Raw genomic sequence first — 22722 nt, 5'->3', positions numbered from 1 at the left:
CATTGGCAAATATACTGAGAAAATCTGAATTGATGAAAACCAATTCAATTTGGATCAATATGGCGGAATAAGCTTAAAACTGTGCTTGAAACGGCTTTGTTGATCTTTTTATTAATTTTGAAATTACTTTTTATAGTAAATCACTTGAAACATAAGAAGTATTTAATAATCGACATTATAAGAAGATAGATATTTAAGTAATTCAAATGTATTCATTCTACATTCGAGTGCAAACGTGATCTGACAATTAAGTACCTACACAAGAATAAGATGTCAATGGGTCCATGCTATAGATGGATATAGAGCACAATAGAGGAGATCACACATAATAATATGCCATTGGTATTCTGGAGCGGGGAAGAATGCGCGTTCCAACGAGGCGACTTCCCGGCGTGCCTTCGAAAGCACCCACCACCCTGTCGGAGAAAAATTTTTATCTAGCTTTAATTATTTATTTACAATATTTTAAAATGTTTTATTTTTTCTTTATATATGAAAAGATAAAATGTTTAGATCGAAATTCAAATTGTATTAATATATTTTCCCGTTAAACGCAACTGTTTGTACTCTACTATTCATATCACGACCATATCACGATTAGATCAATTCAGAATGATTCACTAAAGTTGTTAGTTACAAGTTATTACCTAGTATATTATAATATACTATGGTTCTGACCAGATTATCTCACTGTTCTGATCCACATTCATAATTATGAGATGATCTGTCTTGTATATATATATACAAGACAGATGATCTTATATATATATATATATTATTGCGTTTTGTTTCAATACTTTTTGATTAAAAAAGTAGTAGAGTAAAATAGTTACGATGAATTAATTATGTGATGGCTTTCTTAATACTATAAGGAATAGAATTTAATTTTTATTTAATTAATCATTATTAAGTAAAAAAAAAACCATTATAATATTGATAAAGCAAAACCTCTGATGAAAACTGGTTACGAAATTATATCTTACTCAATTATAAGTTACTTAGTCTAGAGTTTGACCAAATTATAAGTCTTCAGCTTATGCATACGGAGCTCAAGTTAATACAAGTTGGTACTCATAAATATTATTTACGAAAATAATTTACTTATTAAAATTTGGTAGTGATTTCCAATTCTATTATTATTCACACTCTTTGTTTCTGTGTACGTGTAATGATATTCAAAAGAGAAAAATTAAAAATGTTTATTGAATATAGAAGCATTACAGTTACTTATTGACTGTCATGAAACCAACCCGCATTGGAGCAGCGTGGTGGAATATGCTCCATACCTTCTCCTCAACGGGAGAGGAGGCCTTAGCCCAGCAGTGGGAAATTTACAGGCTGATTATGTCATGAAAATAATCTACCACCGCTTTGGAAAGAAACATCTCATCTGAAAAGAATCGGTGAAAAAAACTCACGGCACATTTTATTTTAAATTTTTTTTTTTAGGGTCCCGTGCTTCCCATGCTAAGGAAAAATGAATCTTATTAAGATCACTTCGTTGTCCGTCTGTCTGTCCGCCCGTTAAGATCTTTTTCTCAAATACTGAAATCTGCAGTCCGTTGGAACCGTGGAAAAAAACAACTTTCAAATTCCACGCAATCTTATGATATGGCTGTTTTACTAACAAATGAAAGGAAACCCTATGAAAAGTCGAAATCTTAAAATAACCTGGTAAATCTTTCAAACTGAATACTCACCACCCTCAGCAAAATATTTGAAAAAAATATTTTAAATCAATTGTACTACATATTTTAACAGACACAATCGATATAGCGTATCGATACATTATATACATATATAATTGTAATTAGCTAAAATAACTTTGTATTTTAAATGTTGAAAAAGAGTAACTACTGAGTTTTTTGCCGGTTCTTCTAGGTAGAATCTACATTCCGAACCGGCGGTAGCTTCACTTAATATAGTTTGTAAAATGAAGATTCAAAAGTGCTTGTAAAAGCCTACTTGAATAAAGTATATTTTGATTTTGAACCCTGGAAGGAGTCACAGGATGCCTTAAGGATTTTCTGTGACTTTGTGTTCAACATGAAGCTCTAGTCAGGAAACTTTATCACTACAGAATTACAGAATTACAGAATGTGCGTTCGACCTTTTGACTTTTTATTTTAACAATAGAATTCAGAAGGTTGACGTTGACGAGGAAAAAATCTCCTGGGGTCACGATTGGTATGGGGGTCTTACAAGGATCAATTCTTGAACCTTTTCTATCCCTCATATAAATATATGACTTGCCCTTTCTTGTTGGGAGCAAACTTGATATTGAGTATTGCTTGCTGATGATACCTCCTTAGTTTTTAAAATTAATAGAAAGCAGGTACACTATGGTGATGTAAACAATGCTATTTCTAATAAATAATCTTTGACTAAATAATAAAAAAACCAAAATTGAAAAATTTAGTACCAAATGTGAAAAATGTAAAAGTTGATGTACCCATTGATAAATAGGGAATCGATGGATCCAGTTGAGTCAGCTGAATTTCTTTGCCTTACAGTTGATCCCAAGTTGCAATGGGTACCCCCTATAAACGGATTGGCGACTAGACTAACCTCTGCGGCATTATTAATAAAAAAATAGATTATTTACCGATGTTGATACGGATCGTTTATTATATTTTAGTTATTTTCACAGTACAATGTCTTACGCTATTATACTTTGGGGTAACACAGCCGCTACTCATACGATATTTGTGCTGCAGAAAAGGTCTTTTCTCGAAATTTTGAAACCTAGATTACCTAGGAGCTAAAAATAGATAGAAATTGAAATAAATCAAAATATTAACTGTTGCTTCTCAATATAAATTTTGTAATGTAATACGGAAAAAAATTAATGATTTTGTGAGAAAATGTGATACTCGTAGCATTGGTACAAGGAACAAACCCAAACTTGTTACTCGTGTTACTAGACTGCATAGAGTCAGTAACTCTTATTTTGAGCAATGTATATGGTTCTCCAACAGGATCCCAGAAAGCCTCTGTTGCCATATTTAAATAAAAATTATGTACGAAAGATTATTATACAATTAGTTCATGGTTTTTTTTTTAACAGTTATATTTATAGTGCAAATTTTCATATTTCTATTTGACATAGCCCGGGAGGTGATGGATTCATTATAGGTATGCTATCATCTAAGAAGTCATTAGTTTTATAATTTAATTTAATTCACAAACAATAATTACTGTAATTTTCGAATTTCGTAGTTGAATAATTTAATAATTCGTAAATAGTTTATGCTTGTTCCTAGTACTTATAGTACACACGTACACAACGTTACAATTTTTACAAAAGTCTGTTAATTTTTACGAACATACATTACATTACTATTATATGCTTGAGTATAAATTGAGAAGTGACACTGAATATTTTAATCAGTGTCGCTCCGCCGTTTCTTTCTGGACAATGACAATGTCATAAAAGGCAGCTACGGCCATACATGTCGATTCCCTGCGAAGCATCGCCGCCTTACAGACCACGATTTGCCTCTTCGCGTTCCATGTGGGCAGGTCTCCAGCGTTTGCTGGGTGGTGTTTGCGCCACAGTATCACAGTGGTGACACACCGTAATCGTTTCGCGTCTGTCGTCGCTTTTGTATCATCAAGTCTTGAAGGCCGCTCCATAATAACGCATTTTTGCGTCCACCGTTTCTCCAGTATTCCGCTTCCACACTTCGAGCGCACTGGAGGACAGGGGTCTGCTGTTAGACTCTCACGTCCATATCGGCCAGAATGTTCAACGGCGGAAAACGTGCTTGAAGAATATCGTGCAAAGTGGATGGCCTCCCTCATTCATAGTCATAGTTGCGTACATTCGACAATCTGTGTGACCAAACGAACGCCCATGGAGGGCCATCGATCGCATAACACCGACAATCTTTATCCCTCCTCCCAGGCAGCAGTCTGCACATGGCACCCACTACCTTCTCGATCCGGGGGTTAGGTGCTCGTTAAAACCCCAGCGACCGCCATAGTCTCTACTCTAACTTAGCCTTCTGGCATAGGTACTATCAAATATTTTGTATTCTCAAACTCGAACTAATCAAAGACAGTGAGATTGAAGACATTTTACTACTTATTACTTATATGATAATATTAAAACTTACTATTTAATCTTGACACTAAAACATTATACTATTTTTTAAAGAGCATTTTTTACATCATCAGATAAATAATGTAAAACAGTGTATCATAAAACTTCATATTCTATGACCTGGTGTTAAAAAGGTCTAAGTACATTTTCGAGTAAAATGTATACTTTACTATTATTTACATATTGGCTTTTTTCAATCATTACAAAATAATAAATTATTTGGTATTAAAACGGCATGAGCTAAACTAATACCAATGATAGACGGAGATAAACAACATCTGTTCATTATTTCTATTCTGATTACAAAATGTAAGGGTTATTTATATTGTCTCTTTAGCATAATTAATCCTATCATGGACTCAACTATTCTCATACAATTAAACAATCAGTCAATGTTTTTTTTAATATAATTTATTACCGGATATTTGTACAAAATGCTCCGTGTAAAAATAGTAATTCTGTTATCTGGATTAGAATAATAACTAGATCTTGGCACAAGTTTGGAAAAATAAGGGGAAAAAAACACAGACCATTGGCGTAAAAAGTCACTTCAACCAAAGATTGCTACGATGTCTGGACGCTGTGATATGAACTCCCAGCTAATTCAAATTAAGCTCAGCCAGTGGCGATAGCTGATTTTCGATACCATATTAATCTTCTAAGTAACCGTTTTATTCATTGAAACTCCTCATTAACTTTTTAGATGAAGTAGGTACTTGGAAATGACAGTCTTCTGCGTAGAATCAAAAAATTGAATATTCATTTTCCTACTTTTTAAAGTGAACTTTTACATTCAATAGCAATTTATGGCTATTATATTAAAATATAATTAAATATGATGATAAAGTATCGAAATACATGTTATTTCTGATGATATATATAGTGTATTCATTAAAAAGTTTATAATTTGTTTTTACATATATACATACATTTTATGTATGAATGAACAACAAAAACAAGCTTGAAATATTTTTCTTGAAGTTTGAGATTGCAAGAAATGCATACGTATTATAGAACATTGAGCTTTCAGCTGACTCAATGAAGTGGCATGGAGGGCGGAGTGCCGCAGGGCGCGTTACAAGCGAGGGCGGGCGGCAATGACGTTAAATTTTACTATTTCAAAACCGAATTGTTTTTATGTATTTCACTTAAGTAAATATTTACTGCAAAAAATCTCAACACTTTTATTTATGAGTTAACTCTAGATTAGTCATTCTTGTTTAATAAATACATAATAATAAATCAAATTTAATAATTGAAAGCCTTCCATTCAATTTCAAATTCGAATATATTTTTTAATTTATATGGAAGTAAAATGCCACTGAGAATAAAATAAAACTTTAGCTTAGTGTATCCTCACCCTGAGCGTCGTGGCGCTTAACATACGCGTCCGTTCCCCGCGCACCGCCCGCCTCTCGACCAAAGAAGTGCTGCCGCTTGGTGGTCGAGTCTGCCAGAGGACGCCGCGCCGTTGAGACCACATCCTGAACTTTAATGCCTGAACTTTTATTTTTATAAAGTCACTCTTCAAACAAAAACAGGCAACTTTAAACAGCTACAATGGATGTAGACGAGTTTCGTGTACGGGGTAAAGAAATGGTTGATTATATTTGTATGTATATGAATACGTTGCGGAAGAGGCGCGTGACCCCATCTGTGGAACCGGGATATCTTCGAGCTGCACTTCCATCAGAGGCTCCTATGCATCCTGAGCCTTGGGACGATGTAATGGGTGATATAGAAAGCAAAATAATGCCCGGTGTAACTCACTGGCAACATCCCCATTTCCACGCTTATTTTCCGGCGGGTAATGCCTACCCCTCTATTCTTGGTGACATGCTGTCGGCGGGAATTGGCTGTATAGGATTCTCTTGGGTAATTATAATTTCATATTTCGTTTTTAATAATTTCAAAAAAATTAGGTCAATTTAAAAACAACATCTATAACGTTTAAGGAAAAGACAATAAAAAAATATAAAATACAAATATTGTAAAGATGACACTTTGAAAATATATATAAGATTATTACTTTAATTAATAACTAAACATATACTCTTAAATATAATTAATTGAAGGAAGTATGTGTTTAATTAAGTAACGTAAATTATTGCAACAATTTTTTTATTTAGTCTTCTTGCTGTTGGGTTAAAATGGCTGAAAATCTGATTATTTTCATAGTTAGGAGGTTAACATTTGTAAATTATTGTTATTTGTGATTTTTACTGCACGTTTTCATAAACTTAGTGACCGCCTTTAATTTTTGTGTTTACCTGCCCACGTATAAAAATTTAAGCTGAAAGTACAGACCCTGTTTGAGACTCGAAACAATAGAATTATAATTAATGAATTAGCATTATTCTTTCACTTACAATTAAACTTTTAGTTTCGTTGAATTAATTGTAAAACCAAAAAATACATATGTACGTATTATTAACCAAATGATAAAAACCACGTGTTGTCAATTATTTGAATGAAATAAAAGTTTGCCTATGCATAGCGATGTCTTTTTATTTGTTAATAATAATTACAGTTAATATAAAAGTAACGAAATATTTAATTATTTGCTTTGACTATGTATGTAGGTGTTATTTATTATCTTGGTATTGTTTAAATCCATGGAAATAGCAAGTATGAATATTTTAAGAATTACGATAGAATTGGCATAGTAGGCATTTAATTGATGTAGTTATTTTCCAATACATGTATATTTGTTTGTACATTTGACAAAAAATAATTAAAATTTCATTTTGACTCTTTGGATAAAAGTTGAATATCATTAATTCATTTATTTTTACCAAAATGAAAAAAATATGTTAAATATACTTTGAAGATTACATCTTTCACTAAAAAACTTTATTTTTATTAATTACCTTACATGTAAGTACCACCTTGCATTACGTCTGTGTTTTATATAAATACTGATATTTAAAAATTATCAAAAAAGCAAAAAATCTTATAATAAATTATTATTATTTGTTTCATTGTAAAAGAGCTATTGTCGAATAAGAATAAACAGTCGTCTGAAAATTATGAAAGCACGTTCGATATTTACTGATCCTTTAACAGAAATTAAACGAGTTTAATATCGCAGAGCAATATTCTCAATGATTGTTCGGAAATTTGTATAAGTTAATGTTGTAACTTCAAACTAAAAGGATTCTATTTTATACTTTTAGATATAAATAGTCATAAAACTATTTTAAAAGCCGATTGTCTTTATCAATGTTTATAGTCGATATAACTTGTTCGTCTTCTCACTGATCAACAAAAAAATATTTTTTTTTCAAAATAATGTTATACGAATCTTTTCATAATTTAGGGATTTGCTTTATTTGAATATGATTAAATTCAAAAGCCCTTTTAATAGTGCTCGCCCAGTGATTGAAATTCGACTATAATCGTTAATGAAAACTTGAGGAGAGCATATTAAATTTGAATATTTCCGATAGTTTATTTCCAGAATTCATTCAATTTTATAAATTTAAAAAATTCTGTTATGTCTAGTTAACAGGTACACAACAAAAAAATCGGATGTCAAACAGAGGAGAAAATGGTACTGAACTATTTTCACTATGCCTATTTACACATAGTAAATTTTCCACAGCGGGCTAAAGGCTCCTCTCCCTTTGAATGGATAATGAAATATGGAGCTAATTCCAACGCGCTGCTCAATTGTGTGTTGGTTATACACATGAGGCAGAATTTTATTGAAATTATACACATGCAGGTTTTCTTACGGTGTTCTCTTTCACAAACATTAAAGCACATGAAAACTCAGTGGTGCTTGCCATGGTTTGAACTCGCAATCATCGGCTAAGATCGGTTTTCTAACCCGTGGGCCACGTCAGTTCTTAAATACAGATTTTAAAAAAAAAACATTTCAGAGCCAAAATTACCTAGACCCGCAACAGTACCGTAGTATTTTAATATGCTTAGTTAGTATGTTTTACAATAGGTAGGAAGACTGCCAAATTTTCCATCAGGTGCTGAGTGAACACCACTAGACCGGGAGATGATGACACAAAATACTAGGTCATTTGTACCAGTATGGCGGTTCTTCAGGGGTCTAATTACGTAAAGGCAGAAAGGAAAATGATGGTCATAGCGCTCGCAACGGCGGCCCAATCGCGATTTGTTCCACAAAAATGCTTGTATTTTCAAATAGTCGAAAAAAAAAGAAGTAGGCGGTAGCGTAATGCCATACTTCTCGGGTGTGACTTACAGCCCGCCATACCGACGCGAATACATTAATTTAAATAAAACAATTCAACCATTTGTACCAGGCTAATATGTAATGATTAGCTATGCAAAATCATCGTCGAGTAGCTATTCACGAAAATCACCTTGCCATACTTTTCCGACAGTTCCCAATGGCCGCCATACCACTGCAAAGGAGTAATTTTTTTTTCTCCACGGACCACGGACTACGGACTAAATATGTCATATGTGTATTTAGTAATACTCATAATTTTTTTATTTTTGACATAATCGTTATACAAAGTGCTCGACAGTACGTATCGTGCGTTACTTTTTACCTAAATTAAATTATATATAATTGAATGTTATGATTAAAGAAATAAGAGCAACATTAAAAAATAAATAACTTTATTATTAAAACATCTACTTGCATTGTTTAGGAATCTGACTTATTGAAACTTGAAATAAGATTTAATGAATTATTGTATTCTTGAATTCGACCCTAATACCGGCTATTATTATTTTTATCTAACATTGTTTGCTATCGATCTGGCTTTGAATGAAATGTGCAAATAACGATATCAGTATAGCGATACGTACGTATTCGTAGTTTAAAATCTCATGATATTTATAAGATTTTAATTTAACATGGTTATTTTTATTACTACGAGTATTTAAAACGTGATATTTACCATGGATTTTATTTTTATTTGGTGGAGCTCCATATTTTATCTACGAATGTCTTGTTCACGAGTATCGAGCTCCACCAAATAAAAATAAAAAACATGGTAAATATTCCTTTTTAAATACTCATGATATTTATCTGATACAAGCGACACACCCCGGCTACGCACGTTGCACACGTGCGAAGCCATTTTAAATAAAGAACATGAGAATTGCGCTTTTGCAGGAAAATATTAAGTTGGTATATTTATTTCATACCCATAATTCTATCATAAATAATGAATATGAATAATACTAAAATTGATTCGAGTCGTTATTTTACTGTAAAAAATGGATCAAAAATTTTCCGCGATTTAATGATTCAGATTTGTATAATTACACCTGGCAAGTCCAAAATTTATTGTTACAGGCGACCTTTCACATCGAAAGATTTTTTTCGTTGCAAATAACTTGAATACAATGATGTCTTCTAAAATATTTATTCTAATGTTATAGCATAAAAGACAGTTACACGGCTCATGATAAATACAAATTCGTTTCAATTGTTGGTCTCTTATTGCGAATGGCTATCTTAAACATTATTGTGTTGGTCGTCATGGTATCATTCCACTTTCCGATTCCGAGAGGATATTATAATTATTTTGATGTTGCTTACCAAGATGAAATGTCAGATGTTACACATTACACGTGACTACTCATTCAATGAGCGTTATGAGTCGTGTACTTTTGTATTTACCATTTTATTCGAGCTATATTAAACGCCCAAGGGAATTAACATGTTTATCTGAATATGGATTAACCATGAATTGGAGATATTGCCAGCGTTAGCCATGTAAGCGTACAAAAATAGTTTTTTGATTAAAACACCGTCATCGTTCAGTCATTTTGAATAAAATACTTAACAATGATATCTATAAACTATCCTCGTTTATATCTTTTGCTAATATTTAAAGTTAAAAGCGTATCAAAATTCTTCCAGTGGTTTAAAATCATTTTAAATATAGAAAATAGTATATATATAATATTAAGAATATAATTCAAAATTTATTTTCTTCACATTCAATTTAAGTGACGTAACATAATCTTTAACCAGCGGGCGATCAAGATGTTGTCAACGATATATCACTTGTCAAATTATGATAAGAAGATTATATTATTATTATATTATAGATTTATGAGAGAACAGATTAACAAACATACGTACATACATTCATCGGTCAAATCATAACCTTTTTGAGTTAAAGTTTTAAGAGGATTGCTACTTATAAAGAACACATTAATTGTATAGGAACTAGATATTTTTGCTTTTTAAGTATTTACAATAAATATTAAAAATGGGAACCTAATTGTATAAATTAGCTTTTTCCCAGCTTCGCTCGCATTAAAACTCAACATCTATTGTATAATATCCCCCTATGAAGTAGAGAATTTTGATAAGCTAATTTGTCCTTACAAAATTCGAGAGCCCTACAGAAGTTAAGTTAAAAGATTCTGCGAAATAAGTAATTTTTTTGTTAAGGACATTCTATGTTTATAAATAAATAGATTACTAAGAAGATTCATCATGTATTTCAACATTCTAAATATATTCTTGTAAATATTTTCTGTACGTAATATATTTAAACACAAAGTATTTCATTTCTTAAGTACCAACATCAAGACATGCAATGATATTGATTGTGCTGCAATCGGAGTTTTAAATAACTGATGATGGCTTGTAAGTTGCAGCTACAGTCCAAGCACGGGTTGAAATTACATTAATGTATGAGTAATAAAGATTTTGATACATTCCTTATGTAGAACAATTATAAAACAATCAAATATTAATATTATCGAATACTTGTATATATAATAATAAGTCGTATTTGATACTTGAAAAGAAAAACGTAAAAATAGATCTTAAAGCACAGTACAGTGTGCCGAATGAAGAAATATTAATGGTCCTAACTCTTCCTACTACTTATTTGTCTATATAACAACTAACTTTGTAATTTTTTTTAACATTAACAGCCTGTAAATTTCCCACTGCTGGGCTAAGGCCTCCTCTCCCTTTGAGGAGAAGATTTGGAGCATATCCCACCACGCTGCTCCTGGAATACACATGTGGCAGAATTTCGTTGAAATTAGACACATGCAGGTTTCCTCACGATGTTTTCCTTCACCGCCAAGAATGAGATGAATTATAAACACAAATTAAGCACATGAAAATTCAGTGGTGCTTGCCTGGGTTTGAACCCGAAATCATCGGTTAAGATGCACGCGTTCTAACCAATGGGCCATCTCGGCATTTAACTTTATTTATTTGAGTTATATTTTCACTGCTCTACTTATATTCTTAGCCTAGCTCAGGGACTAGAACACTTGAGTCACAACCGATGATTGTGGGTTCAAACTTGAGCAAGTTTTAATGTGCCTAATTTGTGTTTATAAGTCCCAGTTATGAGGGAAAATATCGCGAAGATATTCATCGTGTAAAAACCTGCAGGTGTTGGATGATATACTGCCACATGTGTAATTGACAACTCACATTGTAGCAGCGTGGTGAAATAATCTCTAAACTTTCTCTTTGAGAATGGATTTAAGAGAATAACCAACATAACTCTATAGTCTCTAAATAACTCTATATTCTTGCAATTCATGCTTGGACTCAAAGATCATTTTACTACAAATATAAATTGCAACAGTGTATTTTGAGTCAATTTTGGTCAGACATATATTTTAAAACACATTAGTATGGATAGCAATTATTAGATCTGAAACAATCGCGCGTGCTTAGCCTACATCGCACGTGTAAAGTAACTTTTTGTGTTTATTGTTATAAATATATGTACCTATATCAAATTAATTAAAAGTAGTAAAATCATCTGTCTAATTCATCTCTTGACTTTGATTGGTTCAATTTTATTTGACAGAACGCTAGAAGGCTAAATATGAGTAAGGTCTATGCCGAATAATAATAATTATGTATACACTGAATTACAGCTAAGCAAGACTTACGTACCAACTTAATAATGTTAATATTACAATTACTTATTGTTAACTCTATTAACTATCTCAACATATCTCGTGATATATAAAACATTTATGTTAAAAAAAGAGGTTTTACTTAACACGGTAAAATGTGTGAATCAGTACTTGCAATTAAATTTTAATGCATTTCAACTATACTGGTTCGGCTCAAAATTATCATACATTTTGGCCTAAAACAAGAGCACGCAATGATTTTGATGATCGTATCAAGAATTTATTTTTATATTCCAGGCAGCCAGTCCAGCCTGTACCGAGTTGGAAGTAATTATGTTAGATTGGATGGGTAAGTAGAGATCGTAATAGTCTGTCATAAATAGGTGTGGTGTTGCTTTTGAATAACGTAGTGTGTTGGTCTATACCCCAGCGAGTTTCGCATTTCGACCATTCACCATCTCAATAGTTGACAATATTATATGTTTCTGTAAAAGCTCGAACTACGGTAAATCTTAAGATTTTCCAGTAAAACCTAAGATTTTAAGTTTTCTATGTTCACGTATATATTTGTATCTATGAATCATTTTAATGTCTTGTCTAAAATGAATACTCAATCATTTATTAACTTTTAATTGAAATATGGTTTTAACTGGATAATCTAATAAAAAAAAATTACTTTCCAACAATAGGATATATTATGTATTAAGGGGAAAATGCGGCAAACAATCATTCCCGCATTGATGATTTTTATGATAGCCTTTTTAAATTTTGATTTGTTCATAAATGTTCATCATTTTAACCAAAATAGTTCTTATAAAAAAAAATATCCCATAATTTATATATATTTACTTTATATATACTTTCTAATATATATTTACTCGGTGGAATCGTTTATGTGAAGTTACGAACACTATCAGTAATTTTTATAACAATCAGCAATCTGTAAATCAGGTGCCTTTTGCAAAATCACATCACAACATAGCACCTTAGTTGTAGATCCCATGCTTGCCAAATCTGTATATAAACCATTTCAGCTTACCATTCTTGTTAAGTTGCCATCAGACAATCTATTACATATCAAACTAAAAGATAATTACTTGAAATGTTTTAATATTAAAGGTAAAGCAATTGGATTACCTCCAGCTTTTCTGCCCTTCGAAGAAGGTAGTAAAGGCGGTGGCGTTATTGAGGTAAGCCTTAGTAATTAATACACTGCAACTAAAACTTTCTAATTTATGTATTATATAATTTTATAATTGCGTATAGGCGTTTCAGATTAATTGAAAATCATTATAAATTACTAATAAATATTTATATAATAATATTAACATTTAATTATATAACATAACTAGCTGTGCCCGCGACTTCGTTCTCGTCAAAAAAGTTATTGTTGTAACCTAAGTTACTCCTTATTACATCAGATATCTGCCAGTGAAAGTCCCGTCAAAATCGGTCCAGCCGTTCCAAAGATTAGCTGGAACAAACAGACAGACAAAAATTGAAAAAGATGTTATTTTGGTATATGTACCGAGTATACATACATACGCAATTAGTAAATCTTTTAATATTACAAACGTCTGTTTGTAATATTAAAATACTGCAATTTTATTATATGAATAGATAGATACTATATTATATTCACATACAATTTCAAAACCTAATCAAATAATAAGATGGCCTCATAGATTTAAAATGTAGATCTTAACTGAAGATTATTCAAATCAAGCAATTTGTGTCATCTCGTCCTCGGTGGTGAAATAATATCGGATGAAATTAAGCTACATTTTTATCCACATAATGTTTGGAATAGAAACCAAACATTCCCTTAACAGGATGGTATGCCCAACGGTAGGACATCTTCAGGCTAAATATTACTGTTAGCTTGGTAAATCAACCGATTTACCAAGCCTACTAACCTTTAAAGCAGATTTTTTATAATAATATAATGTTATATGTTATGAGAGTAATTCTAAATCCTAAAATGTAGTCTTACATAAATTAATTTTATCTTAGGGGTCAGCTAGCGAGTGCGTCCTTGTGTCAATGCTCGCCGCGAGGGCTGCCGGTATCAAACGGTTGAAGCATCAATTTCCCACCGTTGATGAGGGTCTCTTGCTGTCCAAGCTAATCGCATATTGTTCGAAAGAGGCCCACTCTTGCGTCGAAAAGGCCGCTATGATTAGCTTCGTTAAACTTCGCATCTTACAACCTGACGAGCACGGTTGCTTAAGAGGCGAAACTTTGAAAGAAGTGAGTATAATTTATCTAAATCATTATTATTAAAATATATTAAGTATAAAATATAAAAGTACTTATTACTACTACTACTACTGCTACTACTACTACCTTATTTTATTGTAGGCATAAATTTATTAAGTAATTAATTATTTTAATACTCGAGAGAATGTTAAAAAATTATTGAATTAAAATGTTTGTTGTCCGCGGTTATATGTAATATGTGTAATAAAACGGTAGAAGTCTAAGTATTTTGTTAAAATAATTTGAAACTAAAAAACAAATTCAAAACTTAATGTTTGCGTCACCATAACTTATATAATAATTATATATAATAGTATAAATTTATTGAGTGAAGAAATAACGAAGTAAGTAGACTGTGATGAGGTTCTGATAATCGGACCTTAATTGAAGAAACGAACCTCGTCATATCTAGACACCGCCCGCCCATCGTCGCTTCGCTCCGCGTTGGTCGTTTAATGAATCGCCCGTGAATGCCGGAAATACGTGGCGAGCCGAGAGGCAATATGCCGCATTTCGCGCCAATTTCTATGCCACGAATACTGAAAATTCATCATTCAACCCTCTTATGAAAGAAGCAATTTAAATAAAACCCGTTTAGAATCAAAATTGACTTTTGTCTAACAAAGACGATAAGATAATAATATCTATTATTTGTATAAATTTAATGTTGAAACGAATCCTTTTACAGCCTAACATAAATTAATCTATTGTATATTAATTAATCGTATTATTTAAGTAAATATAGGGAACAACGATTTTACGTTTACACTGGCTTTCGTATAACTACAAACATTTTCAAAGTCTCGTTCTATGTTACAAACGTATCCAACTTTATTGTTTTGATTGTCACTTGATATTAAAATTTAAATAAATTAGATAATGTACCCAACGAACTAAAATAAATAAAAACCTTAATATGATATTACTATCCTAATTTCAAGGCCATGGAAGAAGACGAAGAAGCTGGTTTAGTGCCGTTTTTCGTAGCGACCACACTAGGCACCACATCCTGCTGTTCCTTCGACAACTTACCTGAAATAGGACCAGTGGTCCGGAAATTTCCTTCCGTTTGGCTTCACGTCGACGCCGCGTATGCGGGCAGCTCATTTCTCTGTCCCGAACATAAATATCATCTGGCAGGAATCGAATATGCAGATTCATTCAACACTAATCCGAATAAACTAATGCTTACCGCATTTGATTGTTCTTTGCTGTGGGTAACGAATAAATACCTACTGACATCAGCTCTTGTAGTCGATCCATTGTATCTGCAACACTGCTACGATCACACTGCAATTGATTATCGCCACTGGGGTATACCATTGAGCCGTCGATTTAGATCGCTCAAGTTGTGGTTCATGTTGAGAAGTTACGGAATAAGCGGTTTGCAGAAATACGTCCGACGACACTGCGAACTTGCGAAGTATTTTGAGCAGTTAGTTAGGAAGGACTCAAGGTTCGAAGTGGTTAACCAAGTGAAGGTTTGTAATATATTTTTAAAATAGATAATTATATATTGTACAAAAGATGACCCATCATTTATTATTTTAGTTGGGATTGGTTTGCTTTCGGCTTCTGGGAAGTCCTGATGAAAATCACGAAACGGTCGACGAATTGAACAAAAAATTATTAAGTACTATGAATGCCTCGGGGAAGATCCATATGGTCCCAGCTTCTGTCCGCGATCAATATGTGATTCGTTTTTGTGTTGTTTATCAACACGCCACGCGTGAAGATATTGGTAATGTTTTGTACAGTAACAATTTTTAATTTTTATTTGTAAGTATATAATTAAGACATGCAAATAAATAATACATATAATTATTAAATAAGTATTACTAAACTTTTCAGTAAACTAATTGTATTTTCAGAGTATGCATGGGATACCATTACTGACTTCGCTACAGAATTGTTAGAAGGACCTGACAAAGAGAGGGTAACTTGTGTGATAATAAATAAGTAGATAAAAACACATCTTATAGGTATCCTAAATAAGATAGACCTATTAATTTTTAAAATATTATCCAGGATTTGAACGAAGAAAGGGCTCGTCGCCACCGCGCTGCTTTAGCCCACAAGCGCTCGTTCTTCGTCCGCATGGTTAGCGACCCGAAGATCTACAACCCGGCCATTAACAAGACTCCGCCGCCCATGCCTACCAGCCCCGGCACTCCGCCGTCCGTAGCGCCTGCTTCGCCCGACACGCCCTCTGAAGCTGGTTCAATTCAACTTGTACCATCTACACCGTGAGTTTTTTGTTTTCTAATATTTGTATCTTGGAGCATTTGATTAATTGTTATCAATCATATTTTTTTTTCAAATAATGTATTAATGTACCTTTCTATAAACAATAAATAGCATATTGAATGAAACTTATACGAAGGTAAGTAGTTTTAAAATAAAAACTACGACATTAAACTGTAGTATACTTCTGGTTTAAAGTAGTTTCGGGCTATTGCCGCTAGCTACGTACGTTGTTATGGTTAAAAATAAGAAACTTAAGTATATTTTAAGATAAAAGTTCTTTTCGCTAGCGGCTGAACTGCATCCTAACTTAAGTAAGTTTCTATGCACGTTTGAAAACTTGAAACAAAGTAAGAATTTTATTTTACTTAATTCTTTAAGTATAGTTTTGTTACTAGAAAACTCGTTCGAACAATAACAATATATATTAAATTTTAATTAAATTTAATAATTATTATTTTTTTATCACAGAAAACAGTCATCTTGGATAAGCTGGCCACTTGCTTTCTTCTTTCAAAGCGTTGATCATGACGCCAATGATTTGCCTCTGAGGTAAATAAGTTTATTTTATTTTAATTATAAAAAAAATACTTATTGCATCTAAATCAAACTGTAACTTTCATATCACTGGGATATAAAGTTGAGTGAATCTCGAAATTATATTCTGTGGCGAAAATCGAGCGTCAGCGGTTTGCGTTACAGATGTATAATACATAGAATTGTAAAAATATTGGTAGGCATATAAGTTTGGTCAATTATTTTACCGATTCCTTGAAAGTCATACTTATATTCCCCCAAACAGCAAATTTTAATGTTGTCGGTCATATAATTATGATTATATTGGGTTCTAAGGTGGCATTATCATAAACCTACAAATGGGAGCTCTTTTTCAAACTTAATCCGTCTGTATTAGTACCGATCATTGTGCATATTGTTCAACAAGTCATAAGTAGTTATATTACTATTACATAATCAACAGGTTCCGTCACCTCGACACGATGGTACGACTGAAGAGTCCCAACCATGGTCGCCGCGGATCTTCGCCAGGCGCCTCCCCTGAGCGCCGTGCACCCTCTCCCTCCGCAAACTGACTGCGCTTATACTATCGGTGTTGAATATAATATACTACATTATCAATAAATCATTGTCTGAGCATTTAAATATTTCTTTTATTTGTACTATTTAAATAATAACTTGTACCATTTTCACCGTAAGTGACCGAAAATCATAGAAAGCATTTTTCCATTTGGCCTGTTTTACATTACAGATTTTAGAGATTTAAATATATTTTAGAATTTTTGGAACACGCAAGATGAGGAAACAAGTGTGTAATTCAATAAAAACAAATTAACATGCAAATAAATTATACTATAACCTGAATGAAAAACCTTATAAGGATGATTAAATCAATCAAATGAAGCCGCTGGCGTAAAAAAAATAATTAAATAATAGCTTAAATTAAATTATATCTTTACTGATTTTAGAATTATGATTGACTATATAAGAATGATTGTAGAATAACTGTTATGAGTAATGGTAGGTACAGAATGTTTCCGGTTGTGTCGGATTGGCCTTCTCATCGGATTATAATACATGTGTTTGCGCATTAGTCTCCCATGAGATTGTCCGACGTGAATGAAATGGGCCAGACGACACCACAGCGATACAAAAGGCGTATTAAATTATGTGATACTTCGTTGGTAAGCAATAAAAAAACAGTTAAGGAACAATTTCAATACTAAAAAATATATATAAAATAATTGATATTAAGAGAATTGAAAATTTAATTTAAAGGGCAACGTAGGACGCAGGAATTTTAAATCAAACAATAAAGAATAGTTACTCAACAGTTAAAATAGCATAATATATATAAAAAAATTGATTTTCACTCGCTACCTTAAGACAAATCTATTTGACAATCTACCGAAAGTAGTCAAATATAATTCTTTTGATAACACTCGATGGCTCTTATTTTTAGTATAGGTCTCAACATAATTAAAATAAATATATAGTACTTAAAACAATAGTTATGATTTATGTGGCCAGAATTAGTTGACTTGAAAAGGGGTCACGCATTTAAAAAGTATAAAAACAGGAATACCTTATATGGCAAACCAGAAAACCAAGTTCAGCTCTTTACATGGGTCGTTGTGAGCTCGGCTTGAGCGAAAATAAGGTCGTGGGTGATTTAAACGATAAGCATTCAATATGTGTTTTTTTTTTAAATAAGCACATTAATACTGAAAACGTCAAAGCCATCTATGCCGATTATAAGATTACGAGTTAAGTTCTAAAATATACTCTAAATATATTAGGTCTTTACATATGAAATTGGCGTTTTGTACGGGAGGAATATAAAGTTTTTTTTTTGTAAAATGTATTTAATGAATCAAAGTATGCAACGCTGTTATCTATGTACTTTAGCCATCTCATAGGTAGTTCATTGATCCCTTTACTAAAAAAACATGAGGCATCGGAGTTAAAAATATTTTTACTTGTAAGAAGTTGTCCAACTTCCGGGAAAAATGGTAATCTGTTGGAAGGTCCAGGGAGGACGGTGGATGTCGCAGACATTCCAATTGTAACTCATCTAACTTAGTGGTTGTTTGTTGTGCAGTGTGTGTTCTTGCGTTGTCGTGAAGCAGCAGCGGCCTAGCGATTGACCAATCTCGGTTGCTTAGTAGGTAGTTCTTCCTTTATGGTTTACAATTGTTGACAATAGAAACATATCTACCGTAATCGTTTGGTCAGATTTTAGAAAGCTGTAGTGCCCGACACCGGCACTAGTCCACCAAACACTCACAAGTCACTTTATCTGAGTTAATTTTCATTTAGGGTAGGATTTGGCTGGGTCTCCAGGGTCCAGCCATTGCGACAAGCGCTTCCTATATCGTACAGTATCTACTTTTCATCACAAGTATTGATTCGATTTAAAATCCCTTCATTATTGTGTCGGTTAAGCAAAGTACAGCATTCGACGTGTGTTTGCAAGTTCGATTCACTCAATTCATGAGGTACCCATCGTTCAAGTTATTTTACTTTACCGATTTGCTTCAAGTGGATTAATAAAGTTTTATCACTTACCCCGAATCCTGCAGCTATCTCTGAAATGCTTTGTTATGGATCCGCTTCCACAATAGCCTTTAATTCTTCATTTTCCACTTTGGTCTCCGGCCGTCCACGGGTTTGGTTCTGAAGGCCGAAATGTTTGATGAAATGTGAAATGAAAAGGCCAGAACAAAAACGTTGAAACCAAAAACGTACCGTGCTTTCTTTTGAAAGATTTTTAATGAAAAAAAAAACATTTAAGCAAATTCCCAAAGAATAAGTTTATAATTTTAAGCAGTTAAAAACAGTTAAAAGAATATTTTAGTCGTTGTAAGTGTTTAGTTGAACGCATCCAACATGGCTTTGGTCATTGTCAATGTCACTTGTTATTTAATTATTCATCACTCTTCAGACTTCGATAACCACCGAGTCTTGTCAAAGCAATTTGGAGTCTTATTTTTTGAATTTATATTCTAAAGTAGCTTTAGAGTTTCTTATAAGAATAGCACAAGAAATTTAAATATAATCATAGAAAATATTGTCATATATTGTTGCAATTGGATTAATTAAATATTTAAAATATTGTTATCCGTCATTTCAACAGCACTAGAGGCATTCACGTGTTAATAGTATAATGGATAATAGTAATAAAATCGTACCACCACATTTAAATGCTGAAGTTTATAGAACGGACACCACAGGAACTTGCACACAATCATATCTCGACTACATTCGCTTACACAGTGGTAATTATTTTCTATTTATATTAAACACCGGTAGGTGTTTATTTTAATGTTAACTAATTAAATAAGTTTTGTTAGAAAAAATAATATAATCATAAAAGTGTTTTGTAATAGTCTCTTTAATTATTTTTTTGTGCAAAGTACTTATTATCTTGAACAATCAAACTAGTTTAGGAAAAAAAAAACTGATAATCATTAAAATGCTTTCTGTCACTACATAAAACTTCTAAGTGCTTCAAAATAATCAGAACAAAACTTGCAATTTTAGATGGAACTGTATTGGTGGGATGTTCAGAGTTGACTGGACGATATTGGAATGGGGGTGCCAGTATTTTTGAAAAGAGAACAGAAGATAACAAAATTCGAAAAACAACAAAAAAAGACATCTATTTAACCAGTGGGACTGCAGATGGCTGTTTTGTAGAAAATTCAAATAAGGTAACCACTTCTGTACAAAAATTAGAAAAATAGTATTTTGTAATGTTTACTTAAATGACTTCATTTTATATTACCATATTTTCCTATCTTTTATAGATTTTTCTATGTGAAGACAGTGGGGCTGTAAGTTTATGGTCCAGTAAAGAAGATGATGCTTGGAATCAATGGAGTGAAGATCTATCAGTAGCTGAACATGATGGGGCCGTGTTAAGCGTAGACTGCTTAGATCCTAATAAGGAATATGTCACTGCTGGTGCAGATGGCAATATTAAGGTGGAAATCAATTTTAGTAAATATGAGTAAAAAAAAGGCTTTATTTAAAAAAAATACATTAACCAACAAATCAGACACGTTAAAAAAATTGCTAGCATACTGTACAGTACAATGTTAGCATATCAAATTATTAAATATATTCAAATGTAATAATTATATAATAATTAGTATAATTACTTAAATCGTTTTTATTTCCAGGTGTGGGATACAATAGACTTGATATGTATAAGAAATTACTTTGCAGCTCATAGTAGATCCATTTATGGAGTTTCAGTCAGACCTAGGTCTCACACAAGTTTTGCTACTGGATCATTGGATTATTTTATTTCTTTGTGGTATGACAAAATTGATTTACCAGCTTTAGGTAAATATTGTTGTTACATCATATTTTATTTACAATTTTAAATCATCATATAAGTGGCATTATTTTTTGAATTTCAGAATTATTTAAAAATGATTGTGGTGTTCGATGCTTACAATGGTTTGATGAAAATAATTTGATATTTGGTGATGAAGCTGGTTTTATCAGTTTAATAGATATACGGAAGCCAGAAACTGCAACTAAACTCATTGAACTACCAACTGCTGTCCATAAAATAGTTATTCAACCCGAGTAAGTTATTTAAATACATATTTTGTACTTAAAATCCATGTGGTTGATGTTGGTCCAAATTTAAAAACATTTTGTTGATCATGATTTATTGTAAAATCAAGTCCATTCATTATATTTAATATTATAAGGTATGTTTTAAAAAGTATATATATATATATATATATATTTACAGTCTTTTATATTTTTATGATTTAAATACAGCATACCAAATTTACAATCTAAATCTAATATTTTTTTATTTCAGATGTAACAGACTGTCTGTTTGTTGTGATAATAAAATTGTATCAGTTTTTGACATCAGTGAAGATTTGAAATTGAGTTTAATTTATGAAAATAGAAATTTACACAGTAATTTTGTAAGAGGGTTGGTGTGGGACAATGATGAGAGGAATGTCTTACATACTGTGGGATGGGATGGTGAATTAAAGACCCACAGATTACCGTGTGATTAAGAATAAAAATAGTTAAAAATAAAGTAAATATAGCATCTTCAAAGATTTATTATTTTTCATTTTGCTTTTTTATTGTTAATCAAACCTAATACTACACATAAAAATCTTAACTGTATGATTTCCTTTTCATGACAACTATTGTCTGGGTCATTCAAAAAGAAACTTTATTATGAATAATTGTAACCCAACACAATAATCTTTTTAGTAATATAAAAGCTATTAACATGTTTATTGTACTTTATGAGTACCGTTTCTCAATAAAAAAAATATGGCCTTAATTTTAAACATTGTGTAGCAGGTGATTAAATAAACAATTCTGTGTCTTTGGAATGTCAAATCAATAATGACAAAAAGAGAGAAATCAGTTTAACCTGCTACTAAAGTAAAATAAAATATAGTGACGCAGAATGGTTTGTTGTGGATGGATATCTAACAAAAGCAGAGTTTATGATTAACTAATTTAAGATCCTAGTCATTATTCTGGTATGTTGCAGTGAAACTTATACTACACTGTACAACATGTATATTTTATTAGCCTGTTTAGGTAAAATAATGATTTATTTCATTCTGTTATATTAATTTGACATTCCTAAGAACATAGCAGTATTAACTAATTACTCCCTAAACAACATTTCTATGTTAAGCCGTTAAAAACTTATTTATATCAAAGTACCTACGCATTTATAAAATAATTTGCATTTG

At 32.0% G+C, this 22722-nt stretch overlaps 3 protein-coding genes across 3 annotated transcripts in view; all 3 read left to right on the top strand.

Annotated features, from left to right (window-relative positions):
- LOC113400071 (probable cytosolic iron-sulfur protein assembly protein Ciao1) overlaps positions 1 to 22722 on the top strand; it is a 100074-nt gene that overhangs the window by 65986 nt on the left and 11366 nt on the right. The window lies entirely within an intron of this gene.
- On the top strand, positions 5547 to 17614 carry LOC113399924 (tyrosine decarboxylase). Its single transcript, XM_026639205.2, has 10 exons — positions 5547 to 5980; positions 12248 to 12299; positions 13070 to 13140; positions 13964 to 14200; positions 15151 to 15690; positions 15761 to 15950; positions 16081 to 16145; positions 16238 to 16455; positions 16925 to 17005; positions 17433 to 17614. Exons 1-10 carry the CDS (start codon positions 5666 to 5668, stop codon positions 17542 to 17544), a joined length of 1881 nt encoding a protein of 626 aa, XP_026494990.1. The 5' UTR covers positions 5547 to 5665; the 3' UTR covers positions 17545 to 17614.
- Positions 19921 to 22079, top strand: LOC113400072 (methylosome protein WDR77-like). Its single transcript, XM_026639465.2, has 6 exons — positions 19921 to 20247; positions 20513 to 20682; positions 20779 to 20955; positions 21154 to 21319; positions 21397 to 21568; positions 21813 to 22079. Exons 1-6 carry the CDS (start codon positions 20136 to 20138, stop codon positions 22018 to 22020), a joined length of 1005 nt encoding a protein of 334 aa, XP_026495250.1. The 5' UTR covers positions 19921 to 20135; the 3' UTR covers positions 22021 to 22079.

The sequence above is a fragment of the Vanessa tameamea genome, chromosome 8 (genome assembly GCF_037043105.1).
Source record: "Vanessa tameamea isolate UH-Manoa-2023 chromosome 8, ilVanTame1 primary haplotype, whole genome shotgun sequence".
In the NCBI taxonomy this organism is placed as follows: Eukaryota; Metazoa; Arthropoda; class Insecta; order Lepidoptera; family Nymphalidae; genus Vanessa; species Vanessa tameamea.
This window is presented reverse-complemented; position numbering and strand designations above follow the sequence as displayed.